The sequence below is a fragment of the Aspergillus fijiensis genome (assembly GCF_003184825.1).
Source record: "Aspergillus fijiensis CBS 313.89 unplaced genomic scaffold BO72scaffold_5, whole genome shotgun sequence".
NCBI lineage: Eukaryota > Fungi > Ascomycota > Eurotiomycetes > Eurotiales > Aspergillaceae > Aspergillus > Aspergillus fijiensis.
This window is the reverse complement of record NW_024468981.1, coordinates 577,516-598,604: the sequence shown is the minus strand read 5'-3', so window position 1 is coordinate 598,604 and position 21,089 is coordinate 577,516. Positions and strand designations below refer to the sequence as shown.

The 21,089-nt window shown below is 52.6% G+C and overlaps 6 protein-coding genes across 6 annotated transcripts; 3 read left to right on the top strand and 3 right to left on the bottom strand.

The window, feature by feature from the left end:
- Nucleotides 1–41: 41 nt before the first annotated feature.
- On the bottom strand, nt 42–1,877 carry BO72DRAFT_465418 (uncharacterized protein; the record flags this gene model as incomplete). Its single annotated transcript, XM_040946711.1, has 4 exons — nt 42–349; nt 548–833; nt 1,444–1,544; nt 1,583–1,877. The coding sequence occupies 4 exons, from the start codon at nt 1,875–1,877 to the stop codon at nt 42–44; spliced, it is 990 nt and encodes a 329-aa protein (XP_040805552.1).
- A 1,310-nt stretch (nt 1,878–3,187) lies between these two features.
- Nucleotides 3,188–4,765, top strand: BO72DRAFT_369007 (cyclopropane-fatty-acyl-phospholipid synthase; the record flags this gene model as incomplete). The annotated part of the gene is made up of 5 exons (XM_040940899.1): nt 3,188–3,400; nt 3,447–3,509; nt 3,575–4,195; nt 4,254–4,535; nt 4,592–4,765. 5 exons carry the CDS (start codon nt 3,188–3,190, stop codon nt 4,763–4,765), a joined length of 1,353 nt encoding a protein of 450 aa, XP_040805551.1.
- Nucleotides 4,766–6,021: 1,256 nt separating this feature from the next.
- Nucleotides 6,022–11,824, bottom strand: BO72DRAFT_483180 (ankyrin repeat protein). Its single transcript, XM_040947782.1, has 6 exons — nt 10,768–11,824; nt 10,472–10,711; nt 10,095–10,422; nt 8,371–10,045; nt 7,295–8,313; nt 6,022–7,238 (listed from the first exon to the last, which is right to left on the bottom strand). Exons 1-6 carry the CDS (start codon nt 11,695–11,697, stop codon nt 6,214–6,216), a joined length of 5,217 nt encoding a protein of 1,738 aa, XP_040805550.1. The 5' UTR covers nt 11,698–11,824; the 3' UTR covers nt 6,022–6,213.
- Nucleotides 11,825–13,652: 1,828 nt separating this feature from the next.
- BO72DRAFT_444531 (putative FAD binding monooxygenase) lies at nt 13,653–15,799 on the top strand. Its single transcript, XM_040943835.1, has one exon. It carries the CDS (start codon nt 14,128–14,130, stop codon nt 15,709–15,711), a length of 1,584 nt encoding a protein of 527 aa, XP_040805549.1. The 5' UTR covers nt 13,653–14,127; the 3' UTR covers nt 15,712–15,799.
- A 1,133-nt stretch (nt 15,800–16,932) lies between these two features.
- BO72DRAFT_474668 (flavin-containing monooxygenase) lies at nt 16,933–19,089 on the top strand (the record flags this gene model as incomplete). Its single annotated transcript, XM_040947283.1, has 4 exons — nt 16,933–17,053; nt 17,148–17,335; nt 17,491–17,733; nt 17,791–19,089. 4 exons carry the CDS (start codon nt 16,933–16,935, stop codon nt 19,087–19,089), a joined length of 1,851 nt encoding a protein of 616 aa, XP_040805548.1.
- Nucleotides 19,090–19,306: 217 nt separating this feature from the next.
- Nucleotides 19,307–20,834, bottom strand: BO72DRAFT_396160 (NAD(P)/FAD-dependent oxidoreductase). Its single transcript, XM_040942023.1, has 2 exons — nt 20,261–20,834; nt 19,307–20,181 (listed from the first exon to the last, which is right to left on the bottom strand). The coding sequence occupies exons 1-2, from the start codon at nt 20,795–20,797 to the stop codon at nt 19,330–19,332; spliced, it is 1,389 nt and encodes a 462-aa protein (XP_040805547.1). The 5' UTR covers nt 20,798–20,834; the 3' UTR covers nt 19,307–19,329.
- Nucleotides 20,835–21,089: the final 255 nt, after the last annotated feature.

Sequence of the window (21,089 nt, the reverse complement as noted above, 5' to 3'; positions counted from 1 at the left end):
TCCACCCTGCAGAGTCGACCACTATCTAGATCATAATCCCACTAATCGCTTCCCATACCAGCCGGAACAAACAAGCTCTCATTCGGATCGTTATTGGCCTTGACCTGCACCAACCGGTCATAGTTCGCCCCATAGAAGTCACGCTTGAACTCGGGATCGAATGGATTAGCCTCGTTCATGTACGCCCGCGACTCCGGCGCCCACAGCTGCCTCATGCGCTCCTTGGCCTCGTACCATCGCGCGGCGTCTTGCAGCGCTCGCTTCGGAGAGCCCGCAGCGACGGAGTCGACTGTCGCTCCGTTGGCAATGAAATGCAGGTACGCCGTGCGCCACGCCGGTAGCAGAGTACCTCAGTCCCCTGGAGGGGTCTCTTGCATTCCCGGTCCGCCTTGTAAGCCGATCGTCGCAAAGGTTCTCGCGGTCGCGTTTTGCGCTTGAAGCGCGATTCTGAGATAGCCGGTCATGTCGGTGCGCGACGTGCCAAGGAGCTCGCGGCGGCTGAGGAGGCGAATCGATACGACGCTCTGGCCGCCGGCTGCGTTGCTACCAGAGATGGCGGAAATGCAGGAGGTGTAGTTCGCAACGTTGGAAGTGCTGAAAGTGATAGTCACTGCACTGCTACCGCTATTTGGAGTCGATTCATGTCCAATGTGGGTGAGGACCGGACGGATGAAGGCTTCCATAGCGGATGGGGTAGAGTTGAAAGACTCGAAGGCTTGCGAGATGACCACGCCGGTCGTAGCTTCAACAAGAAAGCCGAATCGCACCGCTGTCTCGGCAGTTGACATGATACATGCCCCTGCTGGACCGGCGTCCATCAGAACCGGAAGCGCCTGGAGGTACGACACGGCTGCTTTCTAAGATGCCTCCGCGCTGATATTGTTGCGGTCGGCTTCTGGGGCGATCAAAAGGTTTCTCATAGTCACGTTGCGCGGAGCCGGATGATGTCGCAGCAAATATTCTGTGACCAGACCATACAGGCCCGGCCCGCCACCGCGCAGCGCTCAGAACAGGTCCTGGTGTTGTGAATCGTTGGCTATGGTAACTGTCCATGGGTGGTGATGACGCGCATCTGCAGTCCGTGACTAGCAGCAAGGCCGTAGGTCCGTGACAATGGACCGTGTCCACTTTCTTGAATGTAGCCACCAAGTCCGACGCTGGGGTCTTGTCCGGTGGTGACTGCTCGGCCCTCAGCGAGCGCATATAAGCACATTTCCCCACTGCTGGCCGCTGCCAACGATGTATACATCCTCCGTGATATTCTTGGTTGGGTGTTTCCATGAGATATCGCGCCGTAACTTGCGGAGATTATGAGTCCAGATCGACAAAGCAAAGGCACCGCTTGACATAACAATGCAAACGTATATTAGCGCTTGATGTGTGACTCGAGGCGAACCGTTCACCCTACCGCCAGTTCAAATCATGTCCAGTGCCTTTGATGACGATGCGAATGCTGCGGTCGGCAGCCCACTTCATTGCCGTCGCAATCTGAGTCTCCGTCGTGGCGTTGACAATATATGTCGGCAGCCCCCCAGTTGTACAGCCTAGATCGTGTACATAACTGTCACGTTTGGCGGTAGACAAGAATTGTTCGCATAGATAGGACAGTCAGTGGAGTCTGGCTGGCTTGCAAGCCAGAGCGCGTTGGTCCACTGTGACTGAACTGTATTGCATGAGATTGGAGTCTCAAAGTGGCTGTTAGGCCAGCAGGAGGCAGCAGCGGGAGCTGTGCGAAGCAGACGACCGCCAATGGACGCATTCAAAGACGACCAGTCCGTGTCAGAGGGCCATGTCACATCAACAGGGGTGTTTTTGCATCTACCTGCCACCACAGGCGATGTAAGGCAAAGTGCGGACCAGAAGATCAGGTGTAACATTTTCAATGTTGTTGGATTGAGACGCCTTGAGGAGGCAGGGTACGACACTTTATAGCTAGTCTGTCGCTTCTCGATATGCTTTGCGCTTTTGCCTGTGGACCTTCGAGCCTGCTGTTCGTCATGCTTTGGATGTCTCCAGTGTACATACATCATCATGCTACACCCTGGTGTAAAATAGGCTGTTGATCGACCGGATTTTGGTGGTGATACGGATGCCGAATGGAGTATGATGCAAGTAAGGGAACCTGCCACAAGATATCAGAAGACTATCATTGTAGCACCTCAGGGCGTGGACTTGCCACCGGAACGAGGACATGGACCTGATCTATTTAATGCTAGACAAACTCTCTTGTCTCATGGGCCCAACGCAACAAGTTGTGCGGATCCTGCTGAGTGGCCTTGCGGATGAGCTTGAGCAAACGCCATGACCTCTGCAATCAAGACTGTGTAGGTGACATTCCATTATATGAATCGATCAAGATGATCTTTTAGACATCGATCAGTCAGCGATCGACTTTAAAAGGGGGATGAACATCTCAGATTTGAGAGAATCTGCTATAATTCGGCAAGGTAAATACGAGCACGAGGCAATGGCCCAAAGCAGTTAGTCATCGGCTGCTCTCAGTGCCTGAGGCAACAAGACCCCGCAATGCACAAACTATCCATAATTCTATGCCCGACTGAATCAGACCCCTCTCACGTCTCCTCGCTTCGAATGACCATGATATGTGATTTACTTCGCTTTGGTCACTGCGGAATGTTTTTAATCACATATTCGATTCAGACAATCAAGAGAGCTTGTCCTAGCTTCAACACGTCTGTGCGTCAAGCTGCAGACTTCAGCCAGCCATGTCCCCGATTTGCCTTGCGGGGGTTGGGAGAGTCGAATGCCCCGAAGTCTCAAGCTCAGATTCTCTGATCACACACATGAAGGTTATGAGAATTCGCTAACAAGGGTCTAGTGAGGGGAAGCTCATAGATTGAGACATGCAGCAAGCTGAACCGAGCTGACCTGCACACACTCCCTATACGAGCCAGCGAAGCTGTCAGGCCGTTTTGTGGCTTGCGTATCAACGTTAGCTTCGCTATCCTTCCCACTCTGCACCAATCAAACAGCCCTCTCATTTGTTTGGGCTTCGGGCTTCGAAGCCTCTGGACATGGAGACAAGCAAACCAAATGGCTTGGAAGACTGTACTATGTGGTCTTGATTGACCGACAACGACTACTTAAACTCGATCAATATGCGAGGGAGTCGCTTTCACAGTAACAGTACACACCAAAAAGAACTTACTTGCTCTTAACTACCACGATGCTCGAAGGTCTGATCCAGTCATACTCCCAATCATTTGTTCTGCAGGCTCTGGCCAGCATTGAGCACCAGGAGCGGTTGACAGTAGTGATCAACAATCACGCTAAGGAGCCAGAAACCGTTGTCTTTGGACCCAAGTCGACGGACAAAGGTGTGCAGATCGTGATTTTGGATCCTAACGCCTGGGTTCGCATCTGCCAGGCTTTTGATCTGGTAAGATGCTCCTTCACCATCTCAGGATGATCTAATCTTCGTCCAGGGTTTCGCGGAAGCATACATCTACCAAGAGCTTGAATGTGACGACCTCCGTCATGTGTTCCAGGTGAGAACCCCAACCCAGGCCTCTCCTACCCTCAGCAGCAAGATCGGCGTCTAATGTAGGCCCAGCTTTACCTCCGCAACCGTACCAGGCTCGGCTTCGGTAACCGTCTACTCAGTTTCCTCCCCCGCCTCCGCCACCTCCTCTTTACCCCCACAAACACACTGGCTCACTCCCGCTCGAACGTGACGTTCCACTATGATACCTCCAACGCCCTCTTCGCCGCCCTCCTTTCCCCAGACATGAACTATTCGAACGGATGGTGGTCGAACAATCCACATGAGACCCTCGAAACCGCGCAAATCCGCAGCGTACACAACATCCTGCAGAAAGCCCGCATCTCCCCAACGGACCACATTCTCGACATCGGATGCGGTTGGGGCAGTCTGGCAATCGAGGCCGCCCGGCTGATCGGGTGCCGCGTGACGGGCATCACCCTTGCCTCGGAGCAGAAGGCGCTGGCCGAGAAGCGCATCAAGGCTGCCGGGCTAGACGATAAGATCACAATCCTGCTGTGTGACTATCGAAATGCGCCAATGCCGGCAGGCGGGTATGACCGCATCGTCTCGGTGGAGATGGTGGAGCATGTCGGGAAGAAATACATGGATGGGTTCTTCGGGACGATCTCCCGGCTTCTGAAGCCTGAGGGAGGTATTCTCGTGATGCAGGCGATCACGACGAACAACATGGTGAGTGGGTCTCTGCAAATTGTTCTGCGACGTATAGCTGATTCTGAGGGATGGGCAGATGCATGACAACAAACCCGGTATTACCACCTTCACCGATCGATATATCTTCCCCGGCGGGTACCTTTGTTCCACAAATGTGTTCCTGAATGCGTTGCACTCCGGGTCGAATGGCACGTTGGAGCTTGACTCTCTCCAGAGCATCGGGCCGAGCTATATTAAAACTCTGATGACTTGGCGTGAGAATTTCCTCGAGAATTGGGACCTCATCCGCCGGGATTACATCGACAGACACCCCGAGGCGACCGAGCATGAAGTGGAGGCTTTCCGTCGGGTGTGGGTGGTACGTACTCATTCTTTCGCAGCGCTGCACTGAGCGAGACGACTAACGGAATGTAGTATTATTTCACGTACTGTGAGGCAGGCTTCCGGTCGCGCGTGCTCACGAACCACGTCATCACCGCTGTCCGAACGCCTGAGCCTGCGATAAACGACCCGATCCCGGACTTCGATGAGGTTTTGGAGCCAAATTTGGGATCCGGCAGCCACTTCAAATATGAAGTGTTCGAGTAGCTACTCACAGGTCGAAGCTTGAGCATGGTAGATGCGCTATCATAGTAGCATGGGCAGGGATGAATCCATCGAGAGCTTGGGCTATGGTATGCAGCGAAGAAGGTTCCTGGTGCAGAACAATGAAATCCAAATGCTGTCGCTGCCTGAAGACACCTAAGAGCTCCATATGGAAAGCTGCGCTTCTTCCAAGAGCGCGACCGTAAACCTCGGAGCAGCCATCCGACTGAAAAGGAATAGCCAAAGAACATCCGATCTCTCTCTTCGCATTGCTAAGCGAGGCACGACAGTATTAGTCATAAGTCAGCGTTTGAAGTGCCCTGCCCACGTGATGCTGTAGCTATTCACTTTCCATTCTTCACCAACACACAACGCCAAGCAAACAAGGAACCGATCACAAAGCCGCCGCCCTGAGCTGCCTCAGGACTCCCACAACCACCTTCCCCATGGACAGGCTCAAGTACTCAACGTCAACAAGCCCCGAGCCCGGAAGTGTATTGAAAAGCTCGTGCCCCGCCAGCTTCGCTCAGCCCTCGCCGACCGGGCACCCAGTGCGAGGTGACCTCTTATGTGGTCCTCGAACGGCCCAACGTCTAAGACGTGACCCATCCCCGGCCTTGTTTAGCCAATCACTACACAGGCCAAGAGCTCATCTAAGGTACCCTGATTCTCCCCTCGCGCATTCCTCTTGCCCTATGCTCACCCATCGCAATGACCCAGACCCTCCCGTGTCAACGCCCAAAGACCTATCGCTTTCTCTGCGCTTCGTCAGCGACGCCAACGACTATCCGCCACGGTTCCATATCTGCTACACTTCCAAGCACGGAGCACATGGTTCTGAAGCATACGCACCAGAAACCACCAGTGTAATGGAGATCATTGAGCTATCACTGAGAGAAAGACTATACAAAGCACACATACAGGCGAATCCGTATCCAACCGGGCTGGAGGTCACAGTCCTGGTGAGAATTAGAATATCGGGGTATGTACACAAATTAGCAATGCTTCACATCTGATATGACGTTGCGATGAAGTGTACAAAGCATGAAATAAGGACTAGAATGCTACCAACACGCTGGCAGACTAATGCCGCTAATTTCTAGAACGGGGTCACCTTGTACGTACGATGAGAAAGAGCTGTGCTCTCTGAGAAATTGACGATACGCTAGGTGTACAATATAATCCTACCCCACAGCTTTCGATTTGTTTTTGGAGAACCACACCTGAAACATATTGACAAGATCTGCTTTGGAGGAGATGAATACGCTACACATGGACTTGAAATATGTTTGCCGACATTGAGCACGGAAGCTGTGAATAGGGATAAGGCTCATTGTCTCGCTTATGCTCATGTCGCGAGCTCGAAGATAAGGGGAGTAATTAAAAGCAACATGATTCTGAGCCAGAGAGCCTTCACCCAGTCTCCATACCCGCAATCGCTAGTCCGCCTCTCAGTTATCATCAGAGAAGGCCCCATAATGCTTTGGACCGCCATACTTATGCCAGTAAGTCACCTCATCATACTCATCTTTGTCCTGGCTCGAGACTCTGGTCCCCTCCTCGCCTCGCAGCGCCAGTCGCTTTGTCACCTCCGTGGCCTCGTTCAAACTCACCAACCGTCTCTTAGCTGGGTGGTGAGCGGCTGACTCACGAGCAATCCTGTAAATGGCTTTCTTCGGATGTTCTGGCGCGCGGTAGTCCGGCTTAAAGGTCTCCGTCGAGCGCTCAAGGACACAAGTCATCTCGGGATTCCAAGGTCCCTCTCGCGTTAGGTCTTCTCTCTCGACTGAGGGGCAGGCCGAAGTTACGTGTGTCACCCAGCTGTCGGTTGCCAGCTCAAGAGGCGTACTTCCCACGGCATTTTCACGGAACAGCAAATCGGGACGATACTCAAGCAACAACCTCAGCAACTCAGGATAGCCAGAGCGAACCGCTTCGTGAACTGGTGTGTTTCCTGCACCATCAAACATCTCCAGAAATCTTTGGCTGATTGAGCTTGCGAAGTCCAGCACGCAACGTGCAATAGCCTGGAAGTCTGGACTCTTATCGTCCTGGCTATTTCTCGCCCATCCCTGCTGATTGCTCGAAGAATGAAGCCAGCGTGCAAAGGGGGTGAGAGATCCTGGGTCATCGGAAGAGCGCTCAGTGAGCAAAGAAGAGGCGAGGCGAGGATCAAGCATACGGAGAAGCTGTCGAGTGCTGTCCGGTGCTAGGCGTGGGAGGTTGCATGCGTCGCAGAGCGCTAGATGAATGAGGTTGTTGCCCTTGTTGTCGCGGACGGTCTGATCAGACCCTGCGTCGATAAGGATTTGGGCGAATTCCGTCCGATGAAGGGAGAATGCCAATGCTAATGGGGTGTGACCATCCATCGACTTGACTTCCAGATACTCGGGAGCTAACTGGACCAGGTATTTGACCAATCTGGTTGAGTCCTCCGACGGATCTGAAAGCACCGCGCAATGTAGCACAAACTGACCTGGTTTCTGTGTCAGCTCAAAGAAAGTCTAAAGAGCAATTTGACTGGGCACTCACTCTTTGATGAAAGCCATTTTGTAAGTGCTTTCGTTGTTTTATCCCCCTCTCGAGCCAACACCTTTAGTCTCGCATCGTGCTGGTGCTCCATAATAAACTCTGTGTAGAGCCTTTCCGGCGCTGGGCTCAAGTACCACTCGACACCTTCCAAACTTCCTTCAATTGCCCCCACAAGAAGTGGGTGATCGTTCATTTCATCCCATGAGTTCGTCATCCCTCTGCCAGCCGCCGCCCAGTCCGCTCTCTTTTTGCCATGAATGGACAGCCCTTGATAGGACTTTGGTTTCTCCGTGGGATCCACTTCGCACGATCGTAACATGGCCTCCATAGGCAAGTCGGCGCCCGTATGTCGAATAAGCTCTTGGAGACAGGTCAAATGCCCCTTTCGCATCGCCAATCGTGAGGCATCACATGATACTCGATAGACATTCTTCTCAGATGGAACTTTTGCTTCGGCTAGTTCCTGACCGAGGTTTAAAACGAAACGCAGCAGCTCAACGTTGTTGACCCAGATTGCATACTCGAGAAGACCGTTGGGACAATTAGACGTGTCCTTGCAGAATTTGTCGCCGGTCTCCAAAGCGTCCATGTCTTTGTCGGTCTGGGCCGCAAGGTACCTAGCCCCTTGACAGTTCCAGTTGAACATTTCAAAAGCGGAGACTTCACTCTCAACTTGCTCTACCGCCTCGCCTATGTCTTCGGTGGTGAACTTGCTAGAAACCACGTTCTTGCGGATACCGATACCGTCGCTGTCGTCGAGCAACAAATCACTGTCTTCCAGGTCTAACTCATATTCTTCATGGACCTCGGAATCTTTCGGCTTGAATTGCGCTTGTGCGATCTTGAGGATAACCTTCGCCAGCTGATAGTGCCCACGTATGGCGGCAATAGAGAACGGAGAAAAGTCATGTCCATCGCGCGCAGCAATCTGCAGTGGCAGATGGTCGTTTTCAGCGTCTTCAACTGTCAAGGTAAGGCGCTTGACAGTGTCCAGGTCGCCAGCCCAAGCTGCTTGAAACCTGAGGGATTGACAGTTAGAATGTACCTATAAAAAGCCCAGCAGGTGTGATACTTACAGCTCAACATAGGCTTCCTGCTTTTTGTCAGTCATATCGCGCACATTGGAGAATTGGAACTCGGGCTCGAAGGGCTTGAGCTTCTTCTGTTCCTTTGGACTTTCTTCTTGGAACTCGATGAGATCTGGGCGTAGCTCATAGAGAGGCTTGCCTCCCTTGCTAATAAGGGCAGCTTCTAAGGTCTCGAAATCAGAGAGAAGGGCTTGAACAGCTAGATCCTTCTCCGCTCGACCACTCTCTTCCAGACCCTGGTTGTTGGAATTGCGGCCCCAACATTTCTGTGCCCGATTCTGCCTTTTGGCGTCCCACACAAGATTTTTTGTCGACCACCATTGATATGTATTCTCAGTGAGAACAGAGAAATAGTCCTTTTCGAAGCTGTATGTCTGCCAGCAACGTTGTTCTGAGTCATCTTCCGGATAGGCACGAAGCGCCTTGAGCTTATTTCGAACGCAGTCCAGCAAAGACATGCCATCGCCATTGCTTCCCAGCTGGTAATCCTCATCCTGAGCCCTATAGGCCTCGGGTGTCAGTGTATTGGCGTCAGCTCCAAGTTCCAAGAGCTCGAGCGCAAGCAATGGTAGATCCTGTTGGATCGCTAACATGATAGGCTGTGTCAGTCGGTGTCGGAAGATTTCCTTCAGCCGATCATTTGATCTGTCTCGAAGCTGCTCGTAAGCCCCTTGACCAGGCTTGACGAACTGTTCGAATTGTATTGATGGGCTTGCCCCGGCTTGCAACAGTTTATGTGCCCCTTCACAATTCCTTGACGAGATCGACGCAATGAGTGGCGTAAAGATTTTGGGATACCAAGAAGAACCTCTGCAAGTGAAGTAATTAATTGCTTTCTTCGTTGCGGGCGCGCTGTAGCTCATTAAGACGTCCAGAAGGTTGTTGTACCAAGAGGCAACGACGTAAGTCAACGGGGTGGTATTGTCCATATCAGCTTGTGTTGGCGATGCGCCCAGCTTCAGAAGAGCTTCGGTCATTGTAGCTGCCTCAGTGGGAAGTAGGTTGAGTGTAAGTACCAGGTTCAAGATAGCGGCCTTGGGACTGTTGTCGTAATCATGCACCAGCTTCACCGGCAAAAGCACGTCTGCTCCGAATGATGACACGAGCTCGTGGGCCACATCAGCATGGCCGTTGAGAATGGCTAGATGAAGTGCAGTTGTACGACTATCCCAGGATGCGGCATTTATGTTATAAACATCTGGTTCATCTTCCGCGTCGTCAATCGGGAGCGGATCATCGATGTCCGTATCAAGATTTTTGTCGACCTTCACGAATGACCCGGTAGTGAAAGACTGTGCCTCCTCAGCAGAACTAGGATCATTCCCCTCATTTGCCGAAACCTTGAGTTTATCTGCTTCGGCTTCGTTTTGCTCACTCTTCATGAGTAAGATACGGACCATATCCACCGACCCTTGTGCTGCGGCTAGGTGTAGGGCAGATCGGCCATCCGCCAGGTGAGACACCAGCCTTGCGCCATGATCGACAAGGCATTGCACAATTGCTGGTGTTGAGGACATGCAAGCTAGATGTAACGGTGTGCGGCCCGTGCAATCGCGACTGTTCACACTTAGGGCGTCCGTTGAGACACATTCCCGCACCTTTTCAAGGTCACAGTCAACGATCGCCTGGCAAAGTACTTCGGTGTGTCCCAGATAGGCCATATCTGTTTCGGTTGTCAGTAGAAGCCTTGTCATCAGGTGAATTGCGCTTACCAGTCCACTCGGTATCTGTGGTTGGGTTGAAACTTCCGATCTCTTGGCGACCAGGATCATCCTTGATGAAGGAAATGTCTCCCGAGACATAAATCTTGCTTTCCTTTTCCGCAATCTCATAGTCCTCGGGCGACATTGGTTTGGGACAACAACCACAACAATCTTGGATAACATCCTCCACATTTCCAAAGAAAGCAGGATGCCTGTGAAGGTCAACCTGTCTTTCTTTTTTCTTGTTCCATTCCGCGTTGAGTAACAGGTCCTTTGCGTAAATAAGTCGCTCGATTCTCTTAGCGTTGTACCTCGGTCCATATGGAATTCTCTTATGCTAGAATATCAGCAGGTCAGCCCGTTGTAGAACAGACAAGAAGACGTACGAATGTCTCATATGAGGAGATATGGTCTTCGTTCTCCCACTCCGCAATTTCGTCATCCCAGTCGCTCTTGAGATCACCACGCACGCCCCTCCGCCATGACCTGCTTTTAGGTGCCGGCCGACCACGTTCCTCTCGTCTTTGTTCAATGTAAAAGTCTCGGTCGGATTGCTTAGGTAGTCTCTCTAAAACCAACAAGCGGGCCAAACCAACTACCCTCGTGAAACTTCGCTCGAATATCGTCTGTCCAAGGTCTTTAGTCCAGAGATCAGAAGCATGTCTTGCAAGTGCCGACTTACTGGATCGACTTGTGATCTGTCAAGCCCTGGCCAGAAGATTTCGAATCCACGATGAGAGTATTTAGAAAGGCGATTTTCATAAGATGGGGAGCGTCTTGTCAGATCGATGGTGTTAATCTGTGTAATATATGACGCCAAAGCACGAGGCGAGACATAGACTTGCTTTCCGTCGAAGGCGGCGCAAGAACAGTCCACATCGAATCCAGTCAAAATCTCCGCTACTGATTTGTAGATGCGCAGGACAATTTGAATGTGGCGGGTTGGATGCTGGGAGACAATTGTGATTGTGTTCTTGGTTCGGACCGTCGTCGTCTCGTAGAGGATGGTGTTCTTGATCCGGTCTTCGATCTGCTTGATCTTCTCCAGGGCCTGCTGCTCACCCAGCCCATATAAGAAGAGATCAACATCGGACGCGGGCGCTATCTTCTCGTGGTAGAATTGGCGCAGCGAACGCTTCGAGTCATTGTATTTCTCTGGCACTGGAAGTAAGCAAGTCACAACAGCACTTCCTGCGACCACCACATTCGACCAGTCAAAATCACTCAATGCACCTTCAGAAAAGATAGTGAAGTTTCGTTGGAAGTCTTCCAGCTTCGGGACCACCGCTGGAGAACCACTGGGTCGACGGTCTTCGCCTTTCAATGGTAGCATATACTTCTCTTTCTCTTGCGGGGTTTCCGACTCTAGCTGGCGTGCCCGCATGTGGATATTGGCTGTGCCATTCTCATTGTACAGTGGAACGACATTTAAATGAGGATCTTCTAGGAGGGGATGAGATGGCTCCTGGGCAAACAGCTTGCGTACGACCGCATCGTATTGATTGTACGGTTGCACAAGATCATGAACTGAGGCCAGGGACTGTCTTTCGATCCAGCTGGGGAGATCCCGGTGGTTCGCCGGTAGAGATGGGAGTGTAAGCATATTTGCCATGTTTGGGGCGAGCGAAGGAGAGAGGTGACGATGCGAAAGGAGTCAAGTAAGTTTTCAAGGGGAGCGAGTTAAAGATTTAAGATCAAGGGACGGAGGCCTCTCAACCGAGCGAGCTGAAAGGAAGATGTAATTGTCAAGGATCCACATCGAGGTGGAGGTGTCTTGCCGTGTTATAACTAAAGTCCAGAAGATCCATCATTGATCGGACTGAGTACTTTCCCAAAGCGGGCTAGTATAAACTTCACCTCCGGTGCCTGTAGGCAGAAATACTCACCGCTCTGGCACAATATCTAGGCACCGATACTCTGGTTAGGCTTAGTCTAGGCAGGCATTTCATAGATGCCTGAAGCCTTAGGCACAAGTGTAGCCTAATATGGCTTAGAGGCGCAAACTTCACGCTGAGTGGACCATGAGGTCATATTTCCATTCACGCTTCGTTCGATACAAGCTGATCGATTGAACTGGATCCGGTGTTACCACTCAGATCTCCCCGTCCGGATCTCATTAACGGATGTTGCGGAGCGATCTGCATGGATATCTGCGCCACCTGGGGGCTACGTATGCACCGTACCCAGTACGTACTGTAAAGTACTACAAATTACAGGGAAGCTGTAGTTACTCCACCATTTCCAAGCCACCGGGCGTAAAGTAGCGAATGTTAGATCTTAGCTTGTGGCTAGTAGTTACAGGGTTCTCAACAGTCATCTCATTTGGTAAGTATTTTATTCAGGTATGCTTTGTGGATATATCATGCCAAGGCCTAAGGTGTCCTCGTGTTTGCTGAATCTGGTCTCGGCCTGCTTGAATATGTGTCAGAACACACACCGTCTAACCTATGCAGAATCATTTCCTATGAACTAATATGTATTTATTTGCTTTCAATACAAGCGTGGCTCAGGGAACTGATAGACATAGCACAGCTTGGCGACAATCAATGGGTAGACCTGCTGCTGCTAGTTTGCAAAGATATATGCAGTTTTACAGGTCTCGCAATCCCATCTGCACCGAATTAGACTCACAGCGAGCCTGAACTAGGCTTCGTGTACAAGGTAATATAGATCGGTGCCGGCAAGACTCGCCACGAGTTTATGAATAGTCTCACTGCTTCTTCTAGGGAACATTTTATAAGGTATCATTACTGATAGTTTACGATGCGAAAAGCGCCGAAGTGATCATGGTGACTACTGTCTGATCGTAGACTATCATCGCGGGGTGTATTTCAATTCTTTAGATGGAATTCCTCCGAACTGGAACCCCTGTATAGTTTCCAAATTCCCCAGATACTGAAGAGTCGCACCAGAGAGAGGCGGCTGCCGACTTGGGGAAGTGTTGTGCAGTGAAACGAAACGGATCGCTTTTCCAGATAGCCCGCACTGCGCCTTGGTGAGGGATCATTCTGATAGGTATTGGGCTGAAGTTAAAAATGTTTTGGGAGAGGCGAGGGACGACAGGAGGTGTTGTGGTGCCCGCGGACTTGCCTCTAACTCATGAGCCTCGGAGTCGACTTTGATATTGTTGACGGTCAGAAACCGGACCGTGGAATCGGACTGGTCGTGATTCTCAGTTGCGCGAAGGGAGCTGCAAGCTATGCCGGAAGCAGCATGTCCCCAAAATCAAATTGAAGTCATAGGCCATTCAATGGCTGGTCATCTGGGGGACTCGTTCGCTGAGGGAGTTGGTCAATGAGAAGAATGTGCGGCTCAGCCTTGGGGTGGGGCTGTCGGAGGAAGGCCTTGGAGTCCGCGCCGTCTCCTACTGTCCGACCATGCACCCTCCGCACAGCCGCCTTTTTCCACCGCGTTTTTCCACACCAAAGTGTATGCCAAGCATATCCTGAAGTTACTTGAGTACAATCATGATTCAGTGTGGCAATTACCGGCGAGGCCCACTAGGTATAGATATCTGTATCGCTCCGAATCATATAGGTCTTGAAAAAGTAGACGATTCATCCTAAACGCTTAAAGCTAGCTAAAATGGCTACTGTATAAATATCGGAGCTAATGTTAACTGAATGGTAAACAGTCGTGGATAATCGTTGGGACAGCGCAGCTCGACCTGTCCAGCCTCAGATATACTATATCTATGACGGTTTCGTCAAGAACGCTAACTACAAGCCTACTTACTGTTCACATATGCTGAGAGCTACAACCATCTGAGCGATCTTATCGATCAGCCTTGACTTTATGATCATGGATCTGGAGTACCAGCGGTGGCCGGCCTTGCGAGGCCCGCATTTCCCGCCCCATCGGTTCTAACGGAAAGCCGAGAGCCGAGCCTCCTGGTCTCCCCGACCGCTTGTGAGTTGACCCTTCCCAGTCAGGTGATGGGTCAGCCTTGCTGTTTTCGCCAAGCAATGCGCACTGGTATAAAGAGTCATCGACTTTCCACTTTGTATCAACACCATATTCGAACAGACAAGCAAAGCAGAAAATGCACGAAACTGAAGTCCTCATCGTCGGCGCAGGCCCCACCGGCCTGGTCACGGCACTTTGGCTTTCGCGCCAAGGCATCAAGGTCCGCATCACCGACCGAGCGAAACGCACCGCCACAACCTCCCGCGCGCTGGCAGTCCATGCTCGGACTCTCGAACTGTATCGACAATTGGACCTCGGAGATCGGCTGGTGGCCCTGGGCCATCCGTTGGGGGCAACGAACATCTGGACACAGGGAGTGCATCGGTTTCGCATCCCCTTCGGTCACTTCGGAATGGGCCTGACGCCGTATCCGTATATCTTGATTGTTCCTCAGGATGTGCAAGAGAGATTGCTGGAAGAGCGGTTGAAAGACTTCGGGGTGGAGGTGGAACGGAACATGGAGTTGGTGGATTTCGCGAAGAACGATGGCGGAGTGGTGGCGCGGTTCAGGGACCCGAGAACACGGAATCCCTCGCTGATGGAGTCGAGCGAAGTAGCAGATGACCTCCAGACGTGTGAAGCCGCATACATTGTCGGGTGCGACGGCGCCCATTCCGCGGTCAGGCACACGGCAGGGATCAAGTTCACCGGCGAGACGTACGGTCAAATATTCTTTGTCGCCGATATCGAGGGCCAAGGGCCTGCCATCAACGGCGAAGGACACCTCCAACTCGACGGCGATGTCACATTCCTCACTCTTGCCTACGACTCTAAGAGACATGCGCGACTGATAGGCAACGTGGATGGGAAGCAGCTGGCTGACATTCAAGCGAAGGAGGATATTTCGAAGGTCAATTTCGAGGACCTGGCCCTCGCCACACCAGCTATGCGCCAGATGATGCAAATCGACAAAGTGAACTGGTTCACGGCGTATCGAGTTCATCACCGCGTGGCCGACAAGTTCCGGAGCGGTCGCGCGTTTCTCGTTGGGGACGCTGCCCATATCCACAGTCCAGTCGGAGGACAGGGGATGAACACAGGCATCGGCGATGCGATCAATCTCACTTGGAAGTTGGCTACTGTATTACAGCGAAAGGCGGATGCATCACTCCTAGATACCTACGAGTCGGAGCGACGAGCCTTTGCGCTGACTCTCGTCGAGACGACCGATTCGGCCTTCAATAAATTGGCTGCCAGAGGCTGGCTGGCCAATTTCATGCGCAGTTATCTCATTCCGTTTGTCGTGAAGCTTGCAGTCAAATTTGGCTTCGTTCGTCGACGGATATTCTTCGGCTTGTCACAGCTCAAGATACAGTATCAACACAGCCTGCTGTCTGCCGGGTCTGCCGGCACTATCAAGGGTGGAGATCGGCTACCATGGGTGTCAGTAGGTGAGGGCGACAACTACGAATCTCTCAAGCAAATCACCTGGCAGGTCCATGTGTACGGCGACTCTTCGCCTGAGCTGGTGAAATGGTGCCAGCTGAGAAACATCCCGTTGCATTGCTTTAGCTGGACCTCTCAGTATGGTCAAGCAGGATTAGCACGGAATGCGGCATATCTGATCCGCCCCGACACATATGTGGCAGTGGCTGAGGCCTCAGGTAAACCCGAGCGATTTGATTCTTTTTTCCGCTATACCCAGCTCAATGTTTCCTAGTAATCTTTTATCCCGCCTTCTAATGTCTAATGTCCAAGCATCTCAACTCTACTAAGACTAGAATACATACCAACCTCTTTGCCAACCAGTTAGATTTGATAGAAGCCCAGTTCACCACATCTTGCAAGGCGTGAGTAATGTAATTCTGCGTAAAGGAGCCCAGTAAAGCCAGCTTCTGAGCGTCATGTTTGAGTGGGCAACCATCAAAGCCACGATTCCTGCGCTGCGCTGTGGTAGTACTCCGACCCCGAAGCATAGGAAAGAGCGTCTCTCAGAGGCACTGGCTCAAAGACCGACCGTATATGTTTACATGCTACATAACGTCAATGTGTCTGCATGAAGCGATGTAATGGCTTCCAGCAAGTTTTGTATGATGCTACCCATCTTTCATGGATCCTGTCTATATTACTCGGATTCAAGGTTAGACGCGAAGGGTGGCGATGGGGCCGAGATCCGTCGTTCGGATGGAATACACCTGCCTTGAGTTGGCTAGTCCGCCCATCGTATGACAAAGCAATACGGATGAGAAGGCAAACAAGAAGATTTGATCCCTTTCTGACGAGATCCCGGTTAGCGGAGACTACTAGGTACTAGGTAGTGCTTCAAACTTTATTTCATTCGCAGAAAAGCATACAAGAATTCTGCCAAGATATTCTTGCTGATAGGATGAGGTGCCGCAGGAGCGATTCAGTTGCTCCACATATACACTTCAAAGAGCGAGGGCATGGTGCTCCCAGCCCATGGCGGTTTTAGCTGTCAGATATCGAAATAATTCTTAATTATGTGCTAAAATCGAATGTCTGCGCTGCATTTGAGCAAGTTCATATCCAGTTTGTCAAGTGTTGGCCTTGCAAACCTGTACCCCAAGACTAGTTTACTGTACCCTGTAGCCAAGATCGCGGCGCCGCGCAACGTGCATAGCGCAATCATCTCAAGTCAACCTTAAATATGAACTCATAGATTGGGTGAAAGGAATGAGCATAGCCACGTGTACTTAGCACCTTCAAAGGAATAAAGAAAGCGCAGGCGTGGTAGACCCGGGCCTAAATCTGGTAAGCGAGATCTGAGTGTAATGTAAAGGGTACGTACCAGAGAACAATAGAACCGATTGAGAAACAATACACCTCGTCTATTGTGTGCACCAGCGTGCCTATTATTCTCCCACCCCACAACTTTTCCCTAGCCAAGGCGCTGAAATTTAATTGCTCGCGGGGAAGCTTAATGAAAACACATGAAATAGAGAAAGGAACTCACCATCTAGCGCTCGTCCCCCTACACAGAACACAGGAGATTCAATTTCAACAACAGGAACTACATCAGTCACGCAAGGATGACCGCAACCGTAGCACTCAGAGCTCACAAGCTTCCTATCCGCCAGCAGGGATTTTACAAACCGTCAATCCCCGAGAAAGCAAAGCCCGTGGTGGTGGACAAAGAAATCACCCCTGTCGAGGCTGCGACAACACGACCGAGATTAAGCATCGAGGACCATCCCGGTGACCAGCCACGTGGGATTCGCGTGGGAATTGTCGGGGCGGGACTGTCGGGGATTACAGCAGGGATCTTACTCCCTGCCAAAGTGCCAGGGATCGATCTGACCATCCTGGAGAAAAATGCAGATGTCGTAAGCTGCCCCTTTACCATTTTTTTCGTTGGAGCTGTATGCAGAGCAGTTAATCTTGAGACGGGCTTGTAGGGCGGTGCATGGTACTTTGCAATCACTGGTATTTTTGACACCTCTAACGTGCCTTTCTCACTTCTTTGTTGTACAGGTTTGAGAATACCTACCCTGGTGTACGGTGTGATGTCCCTGCCCACGTCTACCAGTCCGGCTTCGCGCCGAACACTCAGTGGAAAGAAGAGTTCGCACAAGGACCAGAGATTCGCGAGTACTGGCAGGACCTTGCCCGTCGGTTCGATGTGTACAAGTACTTGCGTCTGCAGCGCAAAGTCCTCCGAGCGGAATGGCAGCCGGACGAAGCCAAATGGAAAGTCACCATCCAGGATCTTCGAGATGACAAGGTGACGACGCGTACCTTATCCCATAGTTTAATCCAACTCGTGCTAACAAGAGAAAAGATCTATGAGGAAACCTTCGACATCTTCATCACCGCAATCGGGTACTTCAACACTTGGCGCATCCCCAACCTCAAAGGCATAGATCAGTTCCAAGGGGCCATATTCCACTCATCCAACTGGGACCACAGCGTCCCGCTCGAAGGCAAGAAAATTGCTCTCATCGGCAACGGTGCATCAGGCATTCAGATCCTACCCGAACTCCAACCCATCGCCGCCAAGATCGATCACTACGCCCGCAGCCGAACCTGGATCGTCCACCCGCCCAACGTCGACGGGAACTGGCAACGGGCGTCTTTCGCAGCGGACAAGCTGGAATCCTTCCGCGACCCACAGACCTACCTACAGTACCGGAAGGAAAAAGAAGCCGAGTTCTTCCGTGGGTTCGCCACTTGCTTCCTGGATTCGCCTGAGAACGATTTCCTGCGGCAGATGTGGACGGCCTCGATGCTGGCCCGTGTCGAGCACAACGAGACCCTCCTCAGCGACCTGATCCCGGACTTCCCGCCCTGCTGTCGCCGTCCCACCCCAGGTCCGGGTTATCTGGAAGCGCTGATCCAGCCGAACGTGGAGCTCATCCGGTCGGGGATCGAGCGCCTGACGCGGGACGGGATCCAGACGATAGACGGGGTGGAAAGGCGCGCGGATGTAGTGATTTGCGCGACGGGCGCCAACTCCGATCTCGTGCCACCGTTCCCGGTTGTGGCCTCTGGGGTGGATCTCTGCGAGGCGTGGGCATCCGACGGGATATACGGGTTCCCCTACACGTATCTCGGAACGGCGACGCCCGGGTTCCCCAATGCGCTCTGGCTGGGCGGGGCCCACGTTGTCGGCCCCAGCGGGACGATCCCCAACTGCGTCGAGAACCAGATCACCTACATTGCGAAGATGATTCGCAAAGTGCGGGGCCAGGGAATCCGCACGTTTGTACCGGCCAAGGCCGCGGCAGACGACTTCCTCGAGTATTGCCATGCGTTCTTCCCGCGGACGGTTTGGACAGGCAACGATGACTCGACGCCAGGGAAGGCAAACTGTCGGTCGTGGATGAACGGGGGCCGACCGAATGGGTTTGTGCATGGGCTTTTTCCAGGAAGTGCCAGTCTGACAAATTTCGTTCGGCGGGACCCGCGGTGGGAGGACTGGGAGTATACGTATACGAACCCAAGCGGGAACAGATTCGCCTACTTGGGAAACGGGTGGACAGCACGAGAGATGCAGCCTGATGCGGACTTGACACCTCATTTACAACAACCGGACCATATTGATTTGAAATCTTATTTGGAAGGATGGTGGGATGTTTAGCGATGGGGTAGACTGCTATCTTCTATATGCGCGACTAGAATGTCATCAACTAGATTATTTGATTTGGATGCGGGTGCGGTCATAAAATGATTCACAACTGCTGCAGCCGATCTACATGCTAACTCGAACCACCAGAGTCACGAGCAAGTGTAATAACGAAACAGCCGTCACTCATTGTATTATCTTCAAGAAATTCAATATATGTACAAATGCCATTCTCAGACTACCTTCCGGAGTAAATCAAGGCTTAGTGGAGGGAAAGTTGCCCGTGCCGAGAATATCCCCATCATCCTCCGACCCGTTCATCGCGCGATCGATGCGGAACTGAGACGTCTGGAACAGGCGAGGCATGCACGTCTCTTCAAAAGGAATCTTCTGCACCACCATCCGGGCCAACTCCTGCGCGGAGCGCCAGATGACCGGCATGCCGTGGCCATTGAACCCGGCCAGGATGAACTGGCCCTCCTTGCCGGGCACCGCACCGATGTGCGGATTGGAATCGTACGAGTACCCCATGACGCCCGTCCAGATCTGGTCGACCTTCGCCCCGGCGTTCTCCCACCCCCGGTACGTGCGTTGCATGTAGCCGTCGTAGTAGTCCTTGGCGGCGTCGATGAGCTCGCTGTCGTCGACGTTGTTGTACCATTGCTCCTTGAAGGGCCGGAACTTGGACGAGGCCCCGCCGACGACGATGCTCCCGTCGGCGCGGGGGATCAGGTAGGAGAGGGTGTTGTCCTCGGTGCGGTTGATGTAGGAGTTGTTGAGCAGCGGGGCGGTCGTGCCCGCGGGCACGGTGATGCGGCAGCAGATCCCCTTGCACGGGACGATGTTCTTGGCGTATTCGGGCAGCAGGCCCGCGACGTAGGCGTTGTTGGCGTGGATGACGGTGGCGGCGTGCAGGCTGCCGCGCGGGGTCTGGACGGTGAAACCGCCGTGGGGTGCGGGGGTGATGGACTGGGCCGGGGTAAACGTCTGCAGGTTCACCTTGCCCGACGCTAGAGCCGATTTGAGGAGGTGGAGGATGAATTTGTATGGCCACATCGTTCCCGCCGTGAACGAGGCGCAGGCTTTGGCGCCCTTGACCCCGCAGATCTGCGCTGGGTGATTAGCACATTTGCGTGAGTTGGGGGAGGGGAGGGGGCATGGGGTATCTTGGGTTGAAAGCACTCACCCCCTCTACATCCTTGCCGGTGTAAAAGACCACGTCATTCATGTAATCCAGGTTCAGCGACCTCATGCGATCATACACCGTTTTGGCCTTCTGCGCCGCCTCCTCGTTACACCAGACGTCGATGGAGCGCGTCAGAGTGAAGTCGCAGTCAATCTGCTCCTCCTCAATCAACTTCTTCATCGCGTGGAGGTGGGAGATCTCAAACTCCGCGATCTCTGCGCCCGCGCGGACGCCCGCCCGGTCGATGTAGGTCGGAATGTGGCCGTAGAAGTCCGGACGGAGGTGTCCTCCATTGCGGCCGGTCGCCCCGGAGCAGGCCCCTCGCGCTTCCAGAATGGTGATGGACTTGATGGCGTCCCCATGGTCGCGAAGCAGGTGGTATGCGGTGCTCGTGCCAGCGTACCCGGCGCCAATGATCACCACCTCTGACTGCTCGGGTAGTTGTTCGGTGGACCGAAAGTTGTGTAATTCATGGGGTTGATTCTGCCAGAAGCACTCTCCTGGATTGGATCCTGGAAAGCAAGTGGAAGTCGGCATGGTTAGGAGGATGGTCGGGGGTGTAGGTTGATGGGCGTAGAGTTGCGGTGGTGAAGTTTAGTTATCGCGCGCTCCGTGCATCCTTTTTAAGGAGTCGGCGATAACAGCCGAGGCTTATCGTTCTATCGTTTTATCGTTTGTATTGTTTGGTGTGCTTATCGCGTCGATTATCTTATCGGTCAGGCGGTCGGACGGCTGGCACTCACTATCAGTCAGTCGGTCGGTCGGTCGGTCGCTCCTTCACACGCACACACACAGACGGCGGCCCGTCCCGAATAGGTAATTGGAGCCG